Source organism: Carassius gibelio, chromosome B19 (assembly GCF_023724105.1).
Source record: "Carassius gibelio isolate Cgi1373 ecotype wild population from Czech Republic chromosome B19, carGib1.2-hapl.c, whole genome shotgun sequence".
Lineage (NCBI taxonomy): Eukaryota > Metazoa > Chordata > Actinopteri > Cypriniformes > Cyprinidae > Carassius > Carassius gibelio.
In genome coordinates, this window is record NC_068414.1 from 30,751,092 (window position 1) to 30,777,399 (window position 26,308).

The following is a 26,308-nucleotide window of genomic DNA, read 5'->3' on the forward strand; positions in this document are numbered from 1 at the left end:
GGTAATGAAAATATATATATATATTTATATTTATATATTTACATTTATTTATTTAGCAGATGCTTTTATCCAAAGCGACTTAAAGATGAAGACAGTGGAAGCAATCAAAAACAACAAAAAGAGCAATGATATATAAGTGCTATAACAAGTCTCAGTTAGGTTAACACAGTGTATGTAGCATGGGATTTTATATAATATAATAAATAAAAAGAAAACAGATAAAATAATTTTTTAAAGAATAGAGCAAGCTAGTTAGAGGTCTTTACACATACACATACAATTGCATAATAAATGAAAATAAAATAGAATACAAAAGATTAGAAAGGTAGTTAGATTTTTGTAAGAATAGAATTAGAATAGTGAGTGTTAAAGTTAGAGGGTCAAATAAAGATATATATATATATATATATATATATATATATATATATATATAACAAAAACTGCTTGAGCGATTCAGGAAAGCAGCTGCTTGAACCTCATTCTGGGAGAAGACTTATTTATTTATTTATTTTTTACCATGAAGAAAAAAATCAATCGGATGAGTCAGGTTCTGCACATCTGAGAAGAAGAAACAGGTATGACGTTTATACATCTTTATCTTACACATTACAATAATGTGTATAATGTGTACAAATAAGATTTTTCATGAGAAATGTTCGCCTATCTATAAGACGAATAAAACACGACAATTTTACAACCGGGAAATATGACCTATGGGTTTATTTGCACTTCAACATTTTTAAATAAATTGTAAAAATAATACTAAATTACAATTATTATAATATGAATTATTTATCAGTAAATAATACTAAATGACTATATTTGTATTTATTTATACTCATTTAATTTATATATTTGAATTCTAATGTATTATTTTTTGATAACAGACGCTGCAAAGTATAAATTAAAAATGTAATTAAATTTAAATTAAATTTTAAATTAAATTTAAATTAAATTTAAATTAAATTAAATTTAAATTAAATTTAAATTAAATTTAAATTAAATTTAAATTAAATTTAAATTAAATTTTAAATTAAATTTTAAATTAAATTTTAAATTAAATTTTAAATTAAATTTTAAATTAAATTTAAATTAAATACAATTTTATGCATTTAGCAGACGCTTTTATCCAAAGCCACTTGCAGTGCATTCAGGCTATCAATTTTTACATATCATGTGCATAACACACCGTTGCCATGAAAAACAAAGCGTTGCTATGGACGCAGGATTCTAACCTTATATAGAGACGGAAATGACTATTTTCTTTAATATTTTCTTTATTATTATTTTTTCACATTATCCTTTACATAATATAACGTACTTAGTATTATAACGCAATAAATTAATATATAAATATACATATTTTTTTATATAAAATAAAAAACGTTTAACACCTAGGTCACAAATTCTAAATCTGGCAGCGGGTATATAAGCTGGGGTCTGTGACCATCGCGCTCATACACAGCGTACTCACACCTCTCACTCACTCAGTGGACATCCCAACTGGACATCCGAACTGTCAGTTTCTCTGAGGTAAATATTTTAATTAACCATTCTATCTAAATTAAAAACACAAAACTAATTAAAAATGACATATAATGTACGTTACATGATATAAATAAAAATAATATGGAATTATAAGGACAGTAGCTTTTGAGCGAAATTTCCTCATGGTAAAACGGCCGTTTCCACAAGAAATTCAATAAATTGTCATAAAATTGAAGGACTGTCTTTTCCAGTATAACAAATGTACCACATTTACTCAGACACCTGCTTTTCCGTCTTTTTCTTTAACTTTATACCACTCTTCAGCACTGTCATCGCCGTTATTTGTCGTTAAATACCGTTATGTTTACGTGACGTCATTTGGTCTAAAGAAGTAGCTTATCGTTTTCAGATAAGGCCATTAATTTTTTAGGGTCTTTCATGTTAACATTAGCTACTTTAAAATAAATTATGAATACCATTAATATCATTATTGTAAATTATACTTTATTTGAAAATTAACGCGCCTTCTCACAGGCTTGGCTGTGAGCGCGCGCGTGTCCCTCAACCTCCGCACGGGCGGGACGGTGCCGTCATCACAGTGGACGCTAGACCCCATTTCGCGCAAATGTGTGCACGGCAGTTTTTGTAATTTTGCGCTTCCAGAGCTGCACGACCTCGAGCTTATTCTGGCCAAACAGCAAGCACCCAGTTTGCGCTTACAAAATAAGCAGAAATAAGCCTTTTTGGTGAAAATAAAGGTCCATGTTTAATAATTCTTGAAAATAAATTTGTATTGGTTTTCTTTATAGCCTACATAACAAAACCAGAACAAACTATAAATACGTAAATACAAAATAAAATAAAAACAAAATAAAATTATAATAATAATAATTATTATAGAAATTACACTTTAATGCACAACCGTAGGCAATTCACCATTCAGGCATTGTATCTAATATCATCTGTATCCTTTGAAGTAACAGTTGTAAATAAAATTGTCCCACGTTGATGTATATGTGATTTCAATTCACTTTGTCTCTTTTCTGTGCTTTCCAGACCCTGCCCTACAGACAGATTACCATGTCATCTCAGAAGGTAGGCTTGTCTTGCAAAAAAGGTTTTCAAATTTACAGCATATTGCTGACATGCCAGAAAAAGGGAGCGATTTCACAGCAATGTGATTAGTTCAATGTTATATCAAAATGTTTTTCACCTTATAATGTGGCGTGAAAGATCCCTGTATTTGCCTAAAAATTTATGATCTTTAGGTTTTTTACTTAAATTACATGCGTGTACCCATTTGCAGAGAAAAAAACACATAGCTGTGTCACACAACTGGATGCCTGCAGAAGCTAGGAAAAGAGAATACAAACGATTATGGCAGAGGGTACAACGGAAAATGAGAAATGTGCACATTAACGCAGCTGGTCCTAGTACTGTGCTAAACAGTGAAGCAGACAATCCCAGGGACACTATGCCAATCTGGAACCCGGGCCTAAAAAATGCAATGACTGGAGAATCTAATAGTGACAGCGATGAAATGTCGTTTGTCAATGCTGACATCAGTGTAGTCACATCGCTACAACATACAATGGCAGAAGACACAGAGAATATGGTTCTTGATTATTCCAGTAGTGACATGGATGGAGAGTTTTTTCAGAATACTGCCAACATTGATATTCCCACTGAAAATTTAGAAGAAGAGTTAAAGAGGTGGATCAATGAATATAATATCAAGCACAATGCTGCAGAAAAACTGCTCAAAATTCTCAGGAATCACGGGCATAAACACCTGCCATCTACTACTAAAACATTATTAAAAACGGATCCTGTTGAAAGCCAAATGGTGTCTGGTGTGGAATGCATTAAATTAGGAGTGACTGAACAATTAATCATGTGTTTGAATCGATATCCCTACAATTATGCAAAAGACATCACTGAGCTTGAGATTTCCCTCAATGTAGATGGACTGCCACTCTTTAAGAGCACTGGTAAATCTTTCTGGCCTGTACTCTGCACAGTACATCTAAAACCAGCAAGCACATTTCCTTTGACCATTGCCCTCACTGAGGCCAAGCCTAAATCACTGGACTTCATTAAAGTCATATCAGATGAACTGAAAATGATTCTAATGAATGGCTTTGCATGGGGAGAAACAACACTCAATGTAAGATTGAGATGCATTACCTGTGATGCACCAGCAAAAGCCATGCTGAAGTGCATCAAACAATTCTCAGGTTACTATGGCTGTGACAAATGCACCCAAAAAGGCAACTGGGAGGGACGCATCACTTACCAACAAGTGCACGACCTCACTTTGAGGAACGATGTCTCATTTAGAGAGCAACACCAGCCAGAACATCATCACGAAAATGCTGTGTCCCCTTTCAGCAATCTCCAAATTGACATGATCAAGTCTTTCCCTGCTGACTACATGCACCAGTGCTGCCTGGGAGTGATGAGAAAAATGCTCCTACTATGGTCACAGGGCAAGTCGGGGCATCGGCTATCGCCAGCTCAGCTGAGGGAGGTCAATCAGAGGCTAAGGAACTTGAGAAATGACATACCCCATATTTTTGCCAGGAAGCCACGTAATCTGGAGGAATTGGAGAGGTGGAAGGCCACTGAATTCAGGCAGTTTATGCTCTACACTGGCAAAGTTGTTCTCCGGGGAATCCTGCCAGAAACCCTGTACAGTCATTTCATGGCCTTTAGTGTGGCTTTGTGTATACTAGTGTCTCCACATTTAACACAAACCCACAATGCGTATGCCCATGAGCTCCTCACATATTTTGTAGAACAAGGCCGGCATATATATGGGAAAGAATTCTTAGTGTACAATGTGCACTCACTGCTTCACCTCACTGCTGATGCCACCACATATGGATCATTAGACAAATGCAGTGCCTTTGCGTTTGAAAGCTACATGCACCAGCTGAAGAAGATGGTTAGATCAGGAAACCATGTTCTAGTCCAAGCAGCAAAACGGCTCCAAGAACGTTCACAGATTCCTATACAAACAAGTGAAGAGAAACCAATACAATTGAAACATCCTAATAATGTTTACATTGTTAGCCCAACATCCTGCTGTGAAGTTCTGGAGAGGACCAACTCCGGAAAGCTCTTATGTAGGGTCTTCTCGCACTTAATGTTGTACCTTTACGAGCCATGTGACTCGATGATCTATGGAGCCTATGTATGTGGTCCATCAAAGATGGAGATCCTGGACAAGACAAACTTGCAAGGAAGGGCAATGATCCTTGAGGACGGGCATGGCCGCAAAGTTGTCTTTTCTCTCCTTCATGACCTTGATTAATGAAATATGGAAATATGTTCATAGTTAGTATTATTTTTTTTCTGTCATTGCTTTAATGTCTTAACTTAGATTTCATATACTGTATATTGGCCCTCTTTTCTAAGGAGTGTCTGTTCTTCTGTTTGTAATGTAGGTTGGATTTTACATAGTTATTTTTGAACAAGAAAATGCAATTGCTGTGGCGCCTGCATTATGGGTAGAGGAGGTGAATGGGGTAAGGGTACATGCGCACACACACACACACACACACACACACGTAATACCGGAAATAACATATTCCCTGAAATGTTTTAGGTTCTGATTTGCTACTGGCCCCGTAGAAACGCTGCTGCCATGGCAAAGGCCTCCCAAAGGCCAGATAAGGAACTCTGGAAGCGGCACAAAATAAGAATACTCTCCGAGACTGGTGAGAAAACTGAATAAATATATAGTCATATGGAGGTACACTGCCTTTACACAGTAAAATGATTACAAAAACTAAAAAGACAACTCAAATTTACTCTGTCCTTAGACAACTATAAGACAGCCAGAGAACGAGCCAAAAAAGCTGTAGAAAGTTCAAACGTGGACACAGAAGAAGAGGTGCTAAAAGAGCGGAAAAAAAAGTGCCATCAAAATACTGGACCGAGAGTGAAGGTAAACACACGCGATTGCTTTTTGTCATGCATTACTCCACTTTTTATGTATAAAAATCATGCCATGATTACAGAGAAAACTACTCTTATAAAACTAAACTATATATAAACTGTTTCATCCTGAATAAATAGGAGAATGTGAGATTCCTACCAAAAAAAAAGAGAAAAATGTCCACATCCTCTCAGAAGCCATCAAGCCTCCCAAAGCCTCCAAGTTGTAAGTAACAGATTTAACTTTTTATTGTCATGTGTCATTTCTTGTGTTGTGTTGATTTGATGGTGGTGCGTCAATTAGTGAACAGGCAAAATAAGTGCATTGCCAGCTGACAGGAAGAAGCTATTTTGTGTGAAATACAGTACAAACAGATTTCTAATGAAAATCCTATTTTAAAAATGTTTTGAATTTGGTTGGAGTGTTTTATATTGTGCGAGTTGGTATTTTTTGTCATGGCATTTTGTGTAAAATTCCTTGTGAAAGTACTCAACTCCCCTGAACTGTGTTTATCCCATGCTTTCAATGTCTGTTTTTAGACAAACCACCTCCTGACATCACAGCTCACTCACCTGAGGAAGATGAGCCATCCCTGCCAAATCTTTCTGCTAATAATACTTTTCATGGTATGCATTTTTAATATTGATATTCTATTCATCTGTTAAGATAAATGTTTTTTTTTTTTTAATCTTCAAAAAATTAAGATTATGGCTGCATTTTTTTTACTGTCTTCTAATCTCAATCTCTGTTACCTTACATTATACATTCATCTCTGTAAAGCTGCTTTTAAACAATCTGCATTGTTAAAAGTGCTATATAAATGAAGATGACTTGACTTGACTTACTATCCAAATAAGACCATACTGTAGCTATTGCATCTGGCAATACAGTCATGCCAATGTCTGTATTTTATTTCTTGAAGTACCACACATATGCCTGAATACTAAGCAAATAACTAAATGTCAAGATGAACCCCCCTTCCATCATCATCATCTCACCCATCTAAATTTTTCAGATTTCCAGCATCTCATCGAGCAATCTGAGCAGCGGATGCTCCTCGCAATAGAGAGAATGTCGACAGATATTTCTAATTCTATTGAGCGTCTGATCCAGGCTATTCAACAGAATCGTCCTGGTCCGGCAACCATCACAACACCACCACAGGAGACCATTGAGAGGCCCTGCAAAACATTGCAGGAGCTGCAAGCTTTCATATTAAAACTTGAGGACCCAGAAGGGAAAAAAAGGATGGTATGTTGATATAGCACAGGGGTCAGTAACCTTTTTGTTACAAAGTGACATTTTTAATTTCAAAATGTAGATTTGTGTGCATGTAGGCTAAATTATCTGAATGAAATACATACACCTCTCGCATTTGCTTGTGTGTCAGCAATTAACCCTGCTCCATGTGCCATTGCAATACTAACATTTGCTTCATTTATCTTTAAATGTTGTATAGATACAGTTTTTGAGCCTGATGGGAGGTAGCAACATTGGAGACGCTGTGAGGAGAATCCTTCGAAAAATAGCCACCAATGAGGCCTGGTCAAATTACAGCCTTAAAGGCCGAAAAGGAAAACTGACCTTCATTGGGACAGCCCTCCACCATATTGTTTTAAGTATGCTTTTCAAAACTTCTCTCTTCTTTTCACTTCATCATGCAACTTTTTAAAGAGCAAATGATAAACAGAAAAATGCCTGTACTGTCCCTGTACCTTCGAATAATTTGTTTTCTCGTTTTTGACTTCTAAACGAAGAAAAAAAAAACAAGAAAAAAAAACATTTTATTCAGCAAGGATGCATTAAATTGAACAGAAAAGAGAGTTAAGATTTACATTTCAAATAAATGCTGCTTTTTTTTCTTTAATTCATCAAATAACCCTGAAAAAAAAAAATGTGAAGAAGCACAACTGTTTTCATCACTAATAATCATAAATGTTTCATATGGTTTTAGTTTTACTTATTCACTTATTCATATTGCTCAAAAAGTGTACTTTTGGATTTCAAAACTTTATTAAAATAAACTAAACAAAAAATGTAAATGTAAATATGAGAATTAAAAAAATAAGAAAATAACAGATGTATTGTGATATAGGTGACAAAATATTGTGAGAAAATAGATATGAAGTTATTTAATGAGCTTCCTCACTTAACCATGTTATCTGTGCTTCCTCAGCAATGAAGTTCCACATTTCCGAACACGAAAATGCATGCAGCAAATAAGCAGTTCACAATATTTTCTTCAGTTAACTCCAAAATTCTCCCACATTAGGTAACGTTATAGATTCCTGGGAGGGCGTGGCGCGTGGACACAAATCAACTGATATGGATTTTAAATTATTTTATTAAAAATTATTTTATCAACTTGAAATACAGGCATATTTTTGTAGATGTGTTGCTAAAATATGCATTACATTTGCATGTGATTGTTTAAAACCCGTATTCCCCCCGTGTCCGACCCGACCTGCACCCGTATCCGACACGGGTGGATATTTTTCATCCGTTTGAGCAAAAACCTACAGGTACCCGAACCCGTGCAGGACTCTAAATGTAAGCTACACCATATAGGCCTATGCTTATATTTAATTTCAAAAAACACAAAAACAATTGCAATATTACAATAAATACAAATTATTGTATACTATCACAAGAACCATTTATGAATTAGTTAATTCGTTTTTCCGATTACAAAATCAAGTCATTATTTTAGTAGCATGAAAAAAACAATAGGATTATAAATTAATATCTCACTTACATATACAGTTTTCCTCGAGTGAATTCAGTGAAATCCAGATTGTGTCTGTCTCTGTCTGAGGTGAGCGGCACTGGCGTGAACGCGGAAAAAAAACTCACGCGAACCAGCAGTTTTTTTTCGATTGGTTATTGCATCATGAGTTCATCAGATTCGTGTCTGATTGTTTATAATGAACAATTTTGCATGTTATGTATATGCTGACTTACTGTAATATGGCGTAGGCTAACACTTTTAATTTATTTTCACATTTTATGTCGATAGTGATAATCGTCATATATTTATTTAGATTATTTTAACCCGCTTAATATGCATTTGTATCCATTTTGGAGGGAGCAGGGCAATTGCGTCATCAGCAATATTATTTCCACATCGCGCCGTTCCCCGGTGCTGTCCGAGGCGATGGTGCTGAATTGGTTGATCAGTTCTTATTATAGAATCAATTGCTCTCGTGGAGGGCTGCTTCACTGCGTTATGTGAGAAAGCGGTGTTCTTTATAAAAGTACTACAGAAATATCGCATCTATTAGGACTAATGGGATATTATAACAAATAAAAAACATAAAATAATCAAATTATAATTATAACTATAACAGCCTAGTCATATTTAAAAATGTAATCATGTATAACAATAACGTCATAATAATGGTCCATTTTAAACGTTTAAGTGTCTCTTTTTTCAATTTTTGTTCGGTGGAGCTGTGACTATTGTTCTTGTAAAAACTTTTCAGCATAGTTTGGAGGCCTGAGACTTTCACATTTATTTTGTTACCTTTTTTTGTCTTCTAGGTGCTTGTGCCAAACAATTTCCGAAACACACAGAAAAGGAAATTGATACATGTATAGGGGAAACCCTCAAACATGCACCTCACCGTGCCAAGTTGGTTGCGACACCTGTAAGTTGTTTTATTCAGTGAGAGCTCTCTCTCTCTCTCTCTCTCTCTCTCTCTCTCTCTCTCTCTCTCTCTCTCTCTCTCTCTCTCTCTCTCTCTATTCTCTAGAATAAAATAACTGTTTTGATTTATTTACTTAGTACCAAGTGGAGTTAAAAGTAATTAAAGAGTCATTGAAGTGATTGTTAAATATAATGTTTAATTTTTTCAGGCAGCGGAAGAACAATTTCGGGCACCTCCTGAAGATGGAGACAGTGACTGATACACACACACACACGCATACACACACCACACACACACACACACACACACACACACAGTATATATTTAATATAAATAATTGTTTTTTTTATTTGTTGTTCACCATTTACGCAACATAAAATTTATATAAATATGTGTTTTTGTTGTTATTACTGTTTCTTAATATTTGTGTGTGTATAATATATATATATATATATATATATATATATATATATATATATATATATATATATAATTTATGTAATATATAATTTATTTATAATCTGTTTTTGTTCACACAAAATAAATGACTGATTTTATCTTTGAATGTATTAAACGTGCATGCTTATTCCTGATTAAAGTTCTGAAAGAACAAGTGTTTTTTGCAGTAAAATTTTAGTTTGGTTCCCTACAGGTCCTTGAGACCAGTGGGGACGTTCTGAAAACGTTCACATAACGTCCTGAATGTTCTGTGAAGGTCCTCAAAATAACGTCCCCCGACCCTTTAAAGAACTCCACATCATGACCGTCTCCGAACGTTCCCGGAACGTTACTAGGCGACGTCCTTGACACCAGTGGGGACGTTCTGAGAACGTCCTGGGAACGTCACATTTGCAAATAAAACATGGTCCCCTAAACGTTCCGATAACGTCCTGAATGTTCTGTGAAGGTCCGCGAAATAACGTCCCCCGACCCTTTAAAGAACTCCACATCATGACCGTCTATGAACGTTCCTGGGACGTTACTAGGCGACGTTCTTGACACCAGTGGGGACGTTCTGAGAACGTCCTGGGAACGTAGCATTTCTAGCTGGGTCACTCCTGTGCTGTTTATTTGGTCAGTTGCTCTCACTAACCACAGAACCACACACACACACACCCATACACACACCTATTTCATTTTCAAATCGTTAAAAAGTGTTCTCTTTCATCATCTCGTGTTCGAGATCCACCTATGGGAAGGGCATCCGTACCTGACCTCTGCAGAAGCATCCAATTGCACCAAGTCTGGCTAGACAGACAGAAGCGCGCAGCCAATGCCAGGTAAGGGCCCGCCCCCTTACCTAGGGGTATAATAATGGCTGCAGCGCTGCTATTCTCCAGTTGACATTCGCTTCTCGCGATCTCTGCATTGACACAGTTCGGTTGGATTACGATGCTCACCTTCGTGTCTTCAGGAGGACGTATCAATTGATCAGCCTCCGCCAGACGTGACTGTCGTCTTCTCAGCTTTTCTGCTGTGTTCTGCATTCAGGGCCGCCGCGCTCTCGTCGTTTTCACCTGCTCCCACGGCTGCCCGCCACGGATTTTTCCGATTTCTTCTCCGGTATGTCGCTTTCTATACATAACGCTTCTCCGGGGAATAGCCTATCACGGGCCTGCCCGGCCGCGTGTGGAGCACTCATCGCTGCCAAGGACCTTCACCCGTTCTGCGTGGTTTGCTTGGGCCTTAAACACGCTCAAGAAGCCTTGGAGAACGCGGAAAATTGCAGTCATTGCCTTATGCTGCCCAAAAATGTTTTACGACGCCGTCTTAAGGTTGCAGCGACCCAGTGCTCCGAGCTCGGTTTTACTGACTCAGATCTGGGACACGGTGACGACGACGCGCTACCGGGGGACTCCCGGGGCGCCTCCTCACTTGTTTGGGCTGACCAGCCCAATCCCGCATTCCCCGAAGAGGACATCTTCGCGGGCAACCTCATGCTCGCCGACGAACCGGCCGGTTCCGGCGATGAGGATGATGCAACCCTTCTCGGGGTCTCAGAGGACGAGGATGCCATCCCGCCCTCCGGCGTTCCCCAGGCTAGCGGCCACGCAGCCCTGCCTCAGTCCATCCTCCTGGAAGTGTGTGAGCGAGCGGCCGCTCGCCTCAACATTGAGTGGCCGGCTCCACAGAGCGCCACCGACCAGGAGAGGGATATTTACGACGGAAAAGTGTTGGGATCTCCTCCCGGTCCGGGGAAACAACTCTTCCCCGTCCTTCCAGCGTGCGCTAAGCATATGAGGCACAACTGGAGCGAACCGCTCGACTTCAAACACGGCCTTTCGGGCCTTGAAGTAAAGGATATGGCAGCTCATGGTATGGGCGACCCCCCCGCTATCGAGCCTTCCATCGCCAGGCACCTTAACCCCGCTCAGGGCGGGCTGCTCGCTCCCCCTAAGCCGGTCTTGCCCAACAAGCTGGACCGTTTTTCTGCCTCAGTTCACCAGGCCGCATACAAGTCCTCGGCCTTGGCAGTCAGGGCCCTGAACGTCTCGTCTCTCCTCTCCGCTTACCAGGCGGAGATTTTGGACGAATTAGGGCAACAGCTAAAAAAGCGAACTCCTTCTCTACACTTGTGGAAGGAGATCCTCACGGTGAACGACCTCGTCCTTCATAATGCTCGCCAGGCCGTCCAAGCCTGCGGGCGCTCTATGGCGCTTTCTGTGGTGGGAGAGCGCGCGCTCTGGCTTAACCTGTCAGGCCTTCCTGACAGTGAGAAGCGGCGCATCGCGGGCGCGTCGATGGAGCCCGATCGGGCTCTGTTCGGCCCCGCCGTCGCATTGATGCAACAACGGTGTGACGACAAAAAGAAGGAGGACAAGGCATTCAAGTTATGTCTTCCTAAGGGGAAAAATCGACTCCCGCCGCGGCCGCGGCTGGAGGACCATCTAACCCTAACCCCATCGACTCGAAACGTAATCGGCCTGCCTGATGTTCGATTGATGGAGGCATCGAGTCCGCGTTCATGGGCCACGAGCCCTTCGGACTCTCTCCCTGTCCCAGGACCCCCGTTCAAAAGACGCAGGGTCTCCCGCGGATGGATCGATTCCTCTTCGTTCGAGGCTGCCCAGCCCATGTGTTTAATGAACGGTGTGTGTTCCCCCCTCACGTTCAGGGGGTCTGTTGTGAGGAAAAGTGCAAAAGCAGTGTCACCACACCGCATACACTCTGTTTCCCTCACCCAACCAATAAAGGCTTCGGCCCCAGTGTTTCCCCAACACAAAACACACAGAAAAACAAAAAACACATTAAAACAAACGAATCAAATGAATTCGTTATGGAGAGAGGATCTCTCTCCGCAGAGAGAGGAAATCTGTCTGAACCCCTGCATGTTGCCCCTGGTGTGTCCACTAGATGGCGCCATTGCATCACAAATAAACCAGCTTACACAGCCCCGCTGCAGCTCGGGTGGGAACACTTTCAAATCACGAATGGGCTTGGCGAACTGTTTCGGCTCCCGAGTGGGTGATGCGTACTATAATGAAGGGATACAGACTGCAGTTTTCAATGAAACCCCCGCATTTCAACGGCGTTCTCTCTTCACACACAGAAGAGAACGCCTCACACATTCTGAAAGAGGAAATATCCTCCCTCCTAAACAAGGGAGCGATTCAGATGGTGCCCCCCACTCTGATGAATCAGGGATTTTATTCTCGTTATTTCCTGGTCCCAAAAAAGGACGGCGCTCTCCGCCCTATTCTGGACCTTCGTGTGTTAAACAAACATTTGAGGAAATACAATTTCAGAATGCTGACTCATGGCTCGCTCGCCCGTGCCATAAAACAGAACGACTGGTTCACATCGGTCGACCTGAAAGATGCTTTCTTCCATATAAGCATTTATCCGCCACACAGGAAGTTTCTTCGTTTCGCCTACCAAGGCACATGTTACGAATTCACAGTTCTGCCGTTTGGGCTCAGTCTAAGCCCCCGGTGTTTCTGTCTGTGTGCGGAGGCGGGTTTAGCACCCATGAGAATGTCAGGTCTGAGGATTCTGACATACATAGACGATTGGCTAATCATAGCCGAATCGAAAGAGAAAGTGTTGCAGGACACTTGCCGTGTGCTCACGCACATCACATCTCTCGGGTTCAGAGTGAATGTGGGCAAGAGCAATTTTACACCCAGTCAGAATGTCATTTTCCTGGGTTTGGAGTTGAACTCAGTCTCCATGCGAGTGCGTCTCTCTCAAGAGCGCGTTCTCTCTCTAATGAACTGTCTGTCGCAGTTCAGAGAGGGGGCGAAAGTACAATATCGCACATGCCTCAGGCTGCAGGGTCTTATGGCTTCATCAATCCAGGTTGTACCGCTGGGACTCCTGAGAATGAGAGCGTTCATGAAATGGGTTTTGTTACTACATTTCAGCCCGACGCACGATCTTTGCCGCTCTGTAATAGTGACGCGCGCCTGCTCGGCAGCCTTGCGCCACTGGAAGAGCGCAGACTTTTACGCACATGGAACCCCTCTGGGGACAGTTATGATGCGGAAAGTTGTGACGACAGATGCGTCCTTAACAGGCTGGGGCGCCACCCAGGAGGGCAGAACGGTGAACGGTCTGTGGCCGAGCAGACTACGTTCAGCGCACATAAATTATTTAGAGCTTATGGCCGTATGGAAAGCTCTGAATTATTTTCTGCCTCGCCTGCAGGGACATCATGTGCTCGTACGCTGCGACAATACCACGACAGTGGCTTATATCAACCGTCAGGGCGGCGTGCGCTCGTCGAAACTTCACGCTCTAGCTTACAAGCTTCTAGTGTGGAGCGCACAGGTTTTCCTGTCGTTACGCGCGACTCATGTTCCCGGCCTTCTAAACAGAGGCGCGGATCTTCTATCAAGGGGAAACCCAATCTACGGAGATTGGCGCCTTCACCCGCAGATAGTGGATATGTTATGGATGAGATTTGGACAGGCAACCGTAGATCTATTCGCCTCGCGCGAAAACTACCATTGTCCTATGTTCTTCTCGCTAAAGGACGTGGACGCACCCCTCGGGGTAGATGCACTGGCCCACCCGTGGCCCAGAGTGCTGCTGTATGCCTTTCCTCCCCTGTCCCTGATAATTCCTACACTGGCCAGGGTGAGAGAGCAGGGCCTGTCTCTCATTCTGATAGCACCCAGGTGGCCCAAAGCACCATGGCTGGCGGAGATAATCCCTCTGTTATATGCCGAGCCGTGGCGCCTCCCCCCCCCGCACAGATCTTTTGTCCCAAGCGAACGGGGAGATTTATCACCCACACCCGGACAGGGTGGCTCTTTGGGCGTGGCCCGTGAGAGGACGAACCTAAGCGCACTGGGGCTTTCGCCGTGTGTGATTGCTACTATACAGAATGCCAGGGCCGTGTCTATGCGATTCTTGTATGGCAGTAAGTGGCAAGTGTTCGAAGGGTGGTTTGATGGGCGTGGTCTCACATCTTATCAGTGCTCAGTTCCTGATATTTTGTGTTTCCTCCAAGACCTCTTGGAAAAAGGCAGGTCTTTTTCCACAATTAAGGTCTACTTGGCTGCGATTTCGGCCTTTCATGTGGGCTTTGAGGGCTCAACAGTCGGGCAACATCATCTAATCCGCAGATTTATGAAGGGTGCCTGAGTGGGACTTCTCCATGGTGTTGGAGGCTCTGTCTCAGTATCCTTTTAAACCTCTTGGAAGTATTTCCCTTAAGCTGCTGTCCTTCAAGACAGCTTTGCTCTTGGCCTTGGCATCAGCCAAACGTGTCAGTGAGCTACATGCACTTTCGGTTCATCCCTTGTGCACTAAATTTTCTCTTAGTGGAGATATGGTTTCCCTTAAGCCTAATCCGGCCTTCATGCCGAAGTGCTTCCCTGCGTTCACTTCAGAGGTGTTGGAGCTGTCCGCTTTTGACCCTTCACCTTTTTCCTCCCCGGAGGATGAGAGGCAAAATGCTCTGTGTCCCGTCCGTGCTTAACGGACATATATGAACAGGACTAGTGCTTTCCGGAAGAGCGACCAGCTCTTTATTTCATGGGCATCCACTCATGGAGGGAATCCTATTTCTAAGCAACGCCTCTCACATTGGCTTGTGAATGCTATAACTTTGGCTTATGAATCAAAGGGAATGCAGCCACCAGGGAGCGTCACTAAAGGACATCTGCTCCGCTGCCATTTGGTCTTCTCCTTATACCTTTGTGCGTTATTACTGGCTGGTTGTCACCAGCATCTCGGTAGCACATTCGGTTTTAGGGGTGTGGTCCTCTTAGCCCTTCCCTGCAACCCCGCTGGAAGAGGTGAAGAAGGAGTGAATGGGCCGGCTGGCCATGCACATCCCTGTCACTAGCATGTTTTTACATTCCTTTTCTGGGTGTATTTATATGCACATTGGTTATCATGTGTGTGATGCTAACATTTTTTCATGTGCTGCATATGCACAGCAGTCACGACTGTGCATCAGTATTGCAGGTTCATGAGTATGGGACGTGTCAGGCACCGCCTCTCTGGGGCGACCGTCCTTCTCTGGCTTTCAGAACCTCACTGTGAGTGTATTGGGCAATCGGGGAGCTGTCCATGTCTCTCCCATAGGTGGATCTCGAACACGAGATGATGAAAGAGAACAATAGGTTACTGTCGTAACCCCGGTTCTCTGAAACATCGAGTGGAGAGATCCACCAGCGTTGCCCCGCTTGCCACACGAGAAGCGAATATACTTACTGGAGAATAGCAGCGCTGCAGCCATTATTATACCCCTAGGTAAGGGGGCGGGCCCTTACCTGGCATTGGCTGCGCGCTTCTGTCTGTCTAGCCAGACTTGGTGCAATTGGATGCTTCTGCAGAGGTCAGGTACGGATGCCCTTCCCATAGGTGGATCTCTCCACTCGATGTTTCAGAGAACCGGGGTTACGACAGTAACCTATTGTTTTTTTTCTTTCTTTTCTTGTTTGTTCGATTTAGTTTCTATTTGTTATTGAACAGTGCGTTGCTTAATTATTTGAAAAGTGTCCATATTAATGATGTCATCAAATTAAAGTAAATCTAAATTGCATATAATTTCTGTTATCTTTCCTTTGTATACGGATGGTTTTGTCAGTCTGGTGTGCTATCCGGAATGAACTAAATTAAAGTGTGACAGGCATATAGTATCCCAGCAAACATTTGGACGTCTTTTGACCGTTGAAAAGACATCCATCCGAGACGTCCCGTCATGGTTGAAAAATAGTTCCAAAATGAAAGTTGAACCGACGTCTTTGACGTCTTCTAGACGTGAACTGCACGTCTTTTCTGCACGTCCCTGGACGTCTAAATGTGTCGTCTTCTGGACGTCTAAATGCGTCGATTTCTGGACGTCGTTGTCCTCTGGATTTTTAAATGCGTTGCTCCATAGTTTAAGAGTATGTATATATAAGCCTGCATATAAAATAATCACACACCCACTGTGTAACATCGTGCAAGGCAATCAATTATGTCTTGAGGTTTAAAACATCTTGACAAAAGTTCAAGATCGGTCCAGTCAGACATGAACATCCATAAAACATCTTAATCACGTGTACATCACTAACAATAACACATTATTTGTGGACATATGCAAACAAAGAAGCATGTTCTGATTTAGCACATTTTATTGTTTTTGAACAGTTTAGCATCTGTTAACCAAAATAAAATACTAATTACAAAATACTGAATTATTAAATAAAGGGAAAATTCTTTCATTTACTCATGTTTTCATGTTTCAAACCTGTATACCTTTCTGTGTTCTGACGATATTGTTTTCATGTTTGCTTTACTGGGACAATGACAAATAAGAATCTTAAAGATGATAATATATTTAAAAATTTGTTTTTCAATGTTATCTTTGTTATCCATTTTGGATTTCTGAAATAAGTTTACAGGCCTACCATTTTTTCATCAGAAATATCATTTAATGAGGGGCATCACTGAATAAAAATGGTCCATTATTATTGTTCAAAATTTCTATTTGCAGTGTTTATTAATGTTTTTAATATATAATATAAATCAATATTAATTGCATTTATTTTAAAATACATTAATCATATAATATTAAGAACATTATTAATATTTGAACATGTGGCATAAACACCTTGCAGGAGCCATTGTTGTCTTGTGACAAGAAAATCATAAAACATAAGACCCTCATCATAAAATATGTTTGAAATCATTGCTATTTATGAAATCAAAGTGGGGTAAATGTTTTTAAACTGTATAGAACCGACATTAATTAAAATATTACATTTCTGAGAATGTTTTCTACTAGAATGTTAAAAGATGGTTTCTTTTTATCAATTCTTTATTAATCTTGTCATTGACTTACACAGTTGTCTCATAAACACACAGATATTTGGAAGAATGTTTGTAACCAAGCAGATCTCACAATACATTAACTGCCACTGTAGGAAAAATTATTATGATCGTAACATGAGGGTGAGAAAATTATGACTATTTTCATTTTTGGATGAACTATCCCTTAAACAAACTACAGTTGTTTGGCTCATTTCTTGTAACCTCCACCCCCATCTCTTCCCGGAGCAAGCTTCAGGTGTTCTGTCATTGCTGCATCCCATTCAGAGTCTCCACCTCTTCACAGCATCTGAGGGAAGAGAATACATTTCTTTTTAAAATAAATAAAATAAAACATTTGAGATAAATGACATGCACTTATTTTCAAAATATCTTTATGGTCTACAACTAAATAAAAAACCCTTGGACCAAGATGAATGAATCATGAATGAAACATTAGGAAAAAAAGGTAATCAACAAGCATTAGATTTTATTTTATTGTACAAAAAGGTGTTATGATTTAATGTGATGCCATTGAGAAACACTCACAGTGTAACTGTGAGAAAGTGAACAGGACATTTCTTATAAGACAGGAGAGCTGTGATGTCCCCTGAATAATTAAAGCGTACCAATAAAAATCACATCAATATAAGTAACTTTTAGCTTTCTAACGTTAGCTAATTTTAGCCAAACTCAGTGAATTTCAGTTGACAACGTGGGCATCATTTCTCTCGGTTCCTTCGTGTCAAACAAGTAAAACTCAAGCACGTTAATCAAATAATACAAAATGTACTTACCCCACGGTAGATTTTATGTAATTTATATTGACAAATCTCCCTCCAAGAGCCCTCTTCGAGTCCTCTCCTCCTCGTGGTGGTTGCCTGCTTGATGTACCGGAACTCCCGGAAGGGAACTTCCGGAAGAAAGCGAGATCTCGCGAGATAATCTATCCTATCGCGGGATTTTGTAATATCACGAAATACATCAGTATGTTTTGTGTCTACATCTTGGCAGCACCGTTTTGGCAATTACATCCAACTCAGACCGAAATTGTGACCGGGTATATATATCTGTTTCACATGTATATGCATAGATTTAATAAAAATAATAACAACAAATACATAAAACAGGTTGAAATAATGACTAAATTGCAGCATTGCTTTGCAATCACTTAACCACACTGGGCTCTCTGTGATTATAATTTTTTAAAACAAGATAAAGTGAATATATTTACTTTGTATATATTTTTTTTTCCTGCTAGTCTTGCTTGGACATCTTTTCACAAACCATGAAGAGACGTGTAAAAGACGTCAGTGGACGTCTATTCCCAACCTCTTTAAAACCTCTTAAAAACTACTTGGTGCACTTTAATTAAATATTGCAGTATTAATCAAGGTGTTTAAGCACAGCTTTCGCATATTCCACAAGGATTTCACAGAGGGTCACGATGGACGTGTAACGCACGTGTAAATGACGTCACTAGGTGACGTCCTCTCACAACCGATTCACAACGTGGTAAATATTGAACTACACGTATCTAAAAGTCAAAGAAACAATTATACATGAAACCCCATATAACTATAAACGTGTACAAACATATCTGAATGCATTTTTAGGAAATCTTCTGCCATACATATTTCTACCGATTTATGACGTGCTACCGCGACTATTTTTGGCCGGCCACACGACGTCGCCGTCGGACCAATGTTTGCTGGGATATACCTGTCTGGCGCCCGAACAATAACTGATTTTTTTTTTGTGTGTGCTTTTTTTTTTCTTTCTTCGAGGCTGTCGGCCTGAGAATCAGGTCAATGTGAGTGCTACTGACGTCACAGTTTACGTGTGGCCTAGCGGTTACGACATTGCGTCGCCACCTGGGGGACCCGAGTTCGGTTCCCACTAAAAATATTTTTTTTGTTTGTTTTATTTTATGGTTATATTGTGGGGGACAAATCAACCACCGTTACAGAAATGGCGCCCGAACAGGGACCTGAACTAAACACCAACTGATTGAGGGCACAGGCAAAATTAATCGAAATCAGCTTTATCAATCTGTGATTGACAATCTCACAAGGCGAATGCCAGAATCAGACCTCCTACAGATGCTAAAACCCCTGGATAAGCGCTTTTGGCCACAGGATCGGGATGCTTTGATTCTGTATGGAGAAAACGAAGTACGTGCACTTGCTAAAATGCTTGGTGAACCAGCCAGAGAGGTGGTGGAGGAGTTTCGAGACTGGAAATTACAGAACACAGCACCAGGCAGAAATCTGGAAAAGATTTGTACAGCGAGTAGAACATACCTTCCTACTTCAGCTGAGTGTGAGAGGGGGTTTTCTGCGGTCAATGATACTGACAGTAAGACCCGCAACAGGCTGCGTGAAAAACAGCCTCTCATCGCTTCTTTTTCTGGACATTAATGGACCCCCTTTGGAGAGTTTCGACCCAAAGCCTTTTATCTTATCTTGGATTAAGGCAGATCATCGCCCATCCACTTCTTGGATTTCTGGACGAACAGCAAAGGAAACCCAGCAAACTTTGGTCCGACGGCGACGTCGTGTGGCTGGCCGGCCAAAAATAGTCGCGGTAGGACGTCATAAATCGGTAGAAATATGTAACAGAACATTTCGTAAAAATGCATTCAGATATGTTTGTACATGTTTATAGTTCTATGGGGTTTCATGTATAATTGTTTATTTGACTTTTAGATACGTGTAGTTCAAAATTTACCCACGTTGTGAATCGGTTGTGAGAGGACGTCACCTAGTTACGTCATTTACACGTGCGTTACACGTCCATCATGACCCTATGTGAAATCCTTGTGGAATATGCAAAAGCTGTGCTTACACCTTGATTAATACTGCAATATTTAATTAAAGTGCACCAAGTAGTTTTTAAGAGGTTTTAAAGAGGTTGTGAATAGACGTCCACTGACGTCTTTTACACGTCTCGTCATGGTTTGTGAAAAAATGTCCAAGCAAGACTAGCAGGAAAAAAATATATATATATATACAAAGTAAATATATTCACTTTATCTTGTTTAAAAAAATTATAATCACAAAGAGCCCAGTGTGGTTAAGTGATTGCAAAGCAATGCTGCAATTTAGTCATTATTTCAACCTGTTTTATGTATTTGTTGTTATTATTTTTATTGAATCTATGCATACACATGTAAAACAGATATATACCCGGTCACAATTTCGGTCTGAGTTGGATGTAATTGCCAAAACGGTGCTGCAAAGATGTAGACACAAAACATACTGATATATTTCGTGATATTACAAAATCCCGCGATAGATAGATTTATCTCGCGAGATCTCGCTTTCTTCCAGAAGTTCCCTTCCGGAAGTTCTGGTACATCAAGCAGGCAATAGTGATGGGAAGTTCGGATCATTTTACCGACTCGGGCTTTTGAGTCTCGTTCAGCAAAATGAACGAATCTTTTTTCGAGTCATTTCGTTCATTTCGTTCATTTTAGCAAAATGTTATTAAAATATTAAGTGCTACCTCCCCAACACATCTAGTACTTACGCAAACGTTGATCACACTACAAACAATACAAAAATAAAATGCTATGAGATAAAGAAAAAAATACTCATTCTTTACCTGGGTCTTCAGTCTGTGATTAGCTCATCTCACCTCTTATCTGACAAGAAGTCTTCGGGTTTAAGTCATTCCTTAATCACGTGAGAGCCCCATACGCAAAACTAACGCGGTCTTGAGCCGGAAAGAGAATTGATTAGTTCATATCATGAGTCTTTCGGGTCGAGTTTGACTCGTTCCTTAATCACGTGACAGCCCCATACGCAAAACTAACGCGGTCTTGAGCCGGAAAGAGAATTGATTAGTTCATCTCATGAGTCTTTCGGGTCGAGTTTGACTCGTTCCTTAATCACGTGACAGCCCCATACGCGAAACCAATGCGGTCTCGAGCCGGAAAGAGAATTGATTAGTTCATCTCATGAGTCTTTCGGGTCTCGGGTCGAGTTTGACTCGTTCCTTAATCACGTGACAGTCCCATACGCAAAACTAACGCAGTCTTGAGCCGGAAAGAGAATTGATTAGTTCATCTCATGAGTCTTTCGGGTCGAGTTTGACTCGTTCCTTAATCACGTGACAGCCCCATGCGCTATTTCTGACATTTCTGTCACCGTGTTTTTGTTACTGTTTGTTGAGGATCTGTGGTTTGTTATTATTTTATAAATAAATAAAACCCTGTTATAAATAAAATTTTGATTAATTTGTCTTCTTGACTGTCTATCTGTAAATAAACACTAGGCTATATAATAATATAATAATCCAAGCTTACAATAAAAAGTATTTATAGACTAGTTTGTTCATTTTTACTCCAATTTTGAGTTTGCTGGTATAATAATTGCTTTTCCTAGGCAGACTTGACATATTGGTGTAATATATGTATAAGAAGATTGCTCAAAAAAGGACATAATGACATACATTAAAAGCAAATAACATTTTGAATTGAATTATTAATGTTAAAGACAAATGTTAAAGACATTAAGGTTATGATAACTTCAGCTTTAACAGTTTTAACCCAGCTCAGAGTGAGGAGTTTCAGATCCTGGTGCACTGCCAGTGTAGGGGCCATGTTTTGGGAAGACTTTGACGAGAGGGTAGCAAGCTTGAGGCCTTCTGCTACCTCTTCTAAGACCTCAGATGCTATGATGGAGATGCGGGCCAACCTTGCAGAGCCACTCTTACCCCGCACATCAGACCCTCTGGCCTGGTCGAGGAGATGTTCACCAGTTTACACAAGCCTTTCTGAAGTCACAAAGACAAGACTTTGCATTGTGGCCACATCCGTGCCATCTGAATTTTTTTTTTCTAAAACTGGGCAGATTATCTCAGATAGAAGAACTCACAGACTCAGCCCATCCAAGGTCAGGGAGCTTGTTTTTTTTTAAATAATGTAAACATGCCTTAAAGCAAGTCCTAAAAATATAGCCACAGTGTGTTATTTATTTTAAAGCTTATTTATTTTTATTTATTTAGAAAAAGACTAGCTTGTTGTGCAATATTTTTGTTGTTGTGATTTTAAAAGGTAATTTGTTATTGTTATAAGGCTCCATAGCTTTAGTATCTCTTAATTTTCATTTATTTTTTATTCAAATGGTTTAAAATTATTTTGGGAATAGCTTGTTGTGCAATATTTAGTTTTTCTTTTTTTTATATTGTACTTTTAAAGTTCATTTGTTAAGGTTATTAGACCCTGTGGCTTTATTATCTTTTAATTTTAATTTCATTTTTAATTATTTACATTTTTATTATTTTAATTTATTTTGGAATAGTTGTCCTCTTTGTTACAAAGCTTTTCTGTAATAAACAATAAACAACTATTCAAAAGTATGTACAGTGTTTTTAATGTTTATAAAGTGTCATATGTTACAAAAGTATGGTTTACACAGACAATCTGATTTAATAACTGCACAACTAAACAAAAACAAACAAACAGACAGAAAAAAAGATCAACATTTTAAGCATAACCAACTCTTTATTTCCACATTCAGTGTTATGGAAAAGTACCACCATGACAGAAATTAAAAACAACAATTTGAAACCAGAAATGCATCACGTTACTGTAAGAGTAAATAATACTAATAATAAATAAGTACTACGCACCCATTTTGTAAGGAAAGTTGTAAATGAACTAATTACTCTAGCCAATGTTGTCTCACAGTACAAAAGAACGAAAAACCCGAAGAACCGAAAGATGAACTATTCAATTATCTGCATTCTTTTACTGTCAGTGTCTATGGTTTTAGCGTATGGGTCTGTCACGTGATTAAGGAACGACTCGACCCGAAGACTCATGAGATGAACTTTATTCAAGCAATTAAGAATAATTTTTTAAACATTGCATCACCAAGACTACACAAAATTAAAATCGATTATGTGGACCTGGTAGATACAAAATGTAATAATAAATTCCTTAAGCAAACTCTTGTTAACATTTTGTACCCGGGTAGAACAAAAAGCACTCTATTCTTTCTTGGTTATAACAAATCTGAAATATCTTCAATTAGAACAAAATTCCTAAAATATCCAATTCCTCCTAAATTTAAGGAAGTACATTTTAAAACTATAAATAATATATATCCCTCTAATGAATTTTTAAAGAAAAGATTCAATTTTGAGGTAGCCAATTGTCATATCTGCAACATTAATGTTGAAACAACAGAACACCTGTTTTATGAATGTCAACCGGTTCAGAATTTATGGAAATCTCTTCACAACCTGTTGTCCTCCAGATCTATAAACATAGATTTCTTTTCATATCAAAACATTCAGATGGGTGTAATTCTACAAAATAAAAATGATGAATTTTTGGTCAATAATCTAATTATAGCAACAAAATATTATATACATAAATGTCGATTTGCTAAGTCCTCCCCCACATGGTCTGCACTTAAAAATGAACTTTTGCTGTTCCAAAACTGTCTCATAAAGGTTGAGAATGCCCATGCTAAAAAATTGCATAAACATTTAATAACACTTCAGATATGCTGAGTCCTTTTTTATATTGTTTGTCTTATTTTATTTATTTTGTTTTAGCTTATTTTTTATTGTTTTTGTTTTTTAATATAGTTTGTTCTCCCTTGTCATGTGAAAAGCAGAAAATGTTTTCTCAGATGATTTGCTGGAGGTGTGATTCTTAGTTTATGATACAATAAGATTTATATTGTACATTTTGAGGATTGTAATATTCTTTTTTTTTTCTTTTTTTTTTTTTGTGAGATATTTGCATTGTTTATTGTGATAAGAAAAAAAACAATAAAAAAAAAAAAAAAAAAAAAAAGACTCATGAGATGAACTAATCAATTCTCTTTCCGGCTCATATTGCATTGGGTTTAACGTATTGGGCTGTCACGTGATTGAGGAACGAGTCAAAAACCCGATAGACTCGAACTATGAACTAATCAATTCTCTTTCCGGCTCATGCTGCATTGGGTTTAATTTATTGGGCTGTCACGTGATTGAGGAACGAGTCAAAAACCCGATAGACTCGAACTATGAATTAATCAATTCTCTTTCCGGCTCATGCTGCATTGGGTTTAATGTATTGGGCTGTCACGTGATTGAGGAACGAGTCAAAAACCCGATAGACTCGAACTATGAACTAATCAATTCTCTTTCCGGCTCAAGACTGCATTGACTGACAGGTGAATTACTACGACTAGAACAGAACCCATAGAATAATGCGCATGCGCGACTGAACGAATCACTCCCCGAGACGACTCGTTCTTCCCGAGTCACATTAAAGATTCGTTCAAAATGAACGAATCGTTCAAGAACGACACATCACTAGCAGGCAACCACCACGAGGAGGTGAGGACTCGAAGAGGACTCTTGGAGGGAGATTTGTCGATATAAATTACATAAAATCTACTGTGGGGTAAGTACATTTTGTATTATTTGATTAACGTGCTTGAGTTTTACTTGTTTGACACGAAGGAACCGAGATAAATAATGCCCACGTTGTCAACTGAAATTCACTGAGTATGGCTAAAATTAGCTAACGTTAGAAGGCTAAGAGTTACTTATATTGATGTAATTTTTATTGGTACGCTTTAATTAATTATTCAGGGGACATCACAACTCTCCTGTCTTATCAGAAATGTCCTGTTCACTTTCTCACAGTTAAGTTACACTGTGAGTGTTTCTCAAGGGCATCACATTAAAGCATTACACCTTTTGTACAATACAAATAAAATCTAATTCTTGTTGATTACCTTTTTTTCCTAATGTTTCATTCATGATTCATTCATCTTGGTCCAAGGTTTTTTTTTTTTTTTTTTTTGCGGTAGACCATAAAGATATTTTGAAATTAAGTGCATGTCATTTATCTCAAATGTTTTATTTTATTTATTTTAAAAATAAATGTATTCTCTTGCCTCAGATGCTGTGAAGAGGTGGAGACTCTGAATGGGATGCAGCAATGACAGAACACCTGAAGCTTGCTCCGGGAAGAGATGGGGGTGGAGGTTACAAGAAATGAGCCAAACTACTGTAATGTGTTTAAGGGATAGTTCATACAAAAATGAAAATAGTCATAATTTTCTCACCCTCATGTTACGATCATAATAATTTTTCCTACAGTGGCAGTTAATGGATTGTGAGACCTGCTTGGTTACAAACATTTTTACAAATATCTTTGTGTTTATAAGACAACTGTGTAAGTCAATGACAAGATTAATGAAGAATTTATAAAAAGAAACCATCTTTTAACATTCTAGTAGAAAACATTCTCAGAAATGTAGTATTTTAATTAATGTTGGTTCTATACCGTTAAAAATCATTTACACCACTTTGATTTCATAAATAGCAATGATTTCAAACATATTTTATGAAGAGGGTCTTATGTTTTATGATTTTCTTGTCACATGACAACAATGGCTCCTGCAAGGTGTTTATGCCACATGTTCAAATATTAATAATATTCTTAATATTATATGATTAAAGTATTTTAAAATAAATACAATTAATATTGATTTATATTATATATTAAAAACATTAATAAACCAACACTGCAAATATAAATTTTTACCAATAATAATGCACTTTAAGATTGAGTATTTCATTTTTTATTCAGTGATGCCCTCATTAAATCATATTTCTGATGAAAAAAACGGTAGGCCTGTAAACTTATTTCAGAAATCCAAAATGGATACAAAGATAACATTGAAAAACAAATTTTTAAATATATTATCATCTTGAAGATTCTTATTTGTCATTGTCCCAGTAAAGCAAACATGAAAACAATAGAACACAGAAAGGTATACAGGTTTGAAACATGAGGGTGAGTAAATGAAATAATTTTCCCTTTATATAATAATACAGTATTTTGTAATTAGTATTTTAGTTTGGTTAACAGATGCTAAACTGTTCAAAAACAATAAAGTGTGCTAAATCAGAACATGCTTCTTTTTTGCATATGTCCACAAATAATGTGTTATTGTTAGTGATG

General features: G+C 39.0%; 2 protein-coding genes across 3 annotated transcripts; both read left to right on the forward strand.

The window, feature by feature from the left end:
• Positions 1-4,701: 4,701 nt before the first annotated feature.
• LOC127979419 (uncharacterized) lies at positions 4,702-9,501 on the forward strand. Of its 2 annotated transcripts, XM_052584869.1 has the most exons (9): positions 4,702-4,820; positions 4,938-5,018; positions 5,099-5,440; positions 5,572-5,656; positions 5,971-6,057; positions 6,447-6,682; positions 6,891-7,050; positions 8,972-9,078; positions 9,287-9,501. In XM_052584869.1, exons 4-9 carry the CDS (start codon positions 5,608-5,610, stop codon positions 9,335-9,337), a joined length of 690 nt encoding a protein of 229 aa, XP_052440829.1. In that variant the 5' UTR covers positions 4,702-4,820; positions 4,938-5,018; positions 5,099-5,440; positions 5,572-5,607; the 3' UTR covers positions 9,338-9,501. The 2 variants fall into 2 exon arrangements, 1 of the variants encoding a protein (XP_052440829.1); XR_008158789.1 differs by lacking the exon at positions 6,891-7,050.
• Positions 9,502-10,039: 538 nt separating this feature from the next.
• On the forward strand, positions 10,040-14,959 carry LOC127978878 (uncharacterized). Its single transcript, XM_052583835.1, is given in 4 exon segments — positions 10,040-10,112; positions 10,570-12,168; positions 12,482-14,262; positions 14,264-14,959. Coding segments are annotated over 4 exon segments (3,555 nt in total). The 3' UTR covers positions 14,366-14,959.
• The last annotated feature ends 11,349 nt before the right edge of the window (positions 14,960-26,308 follow it).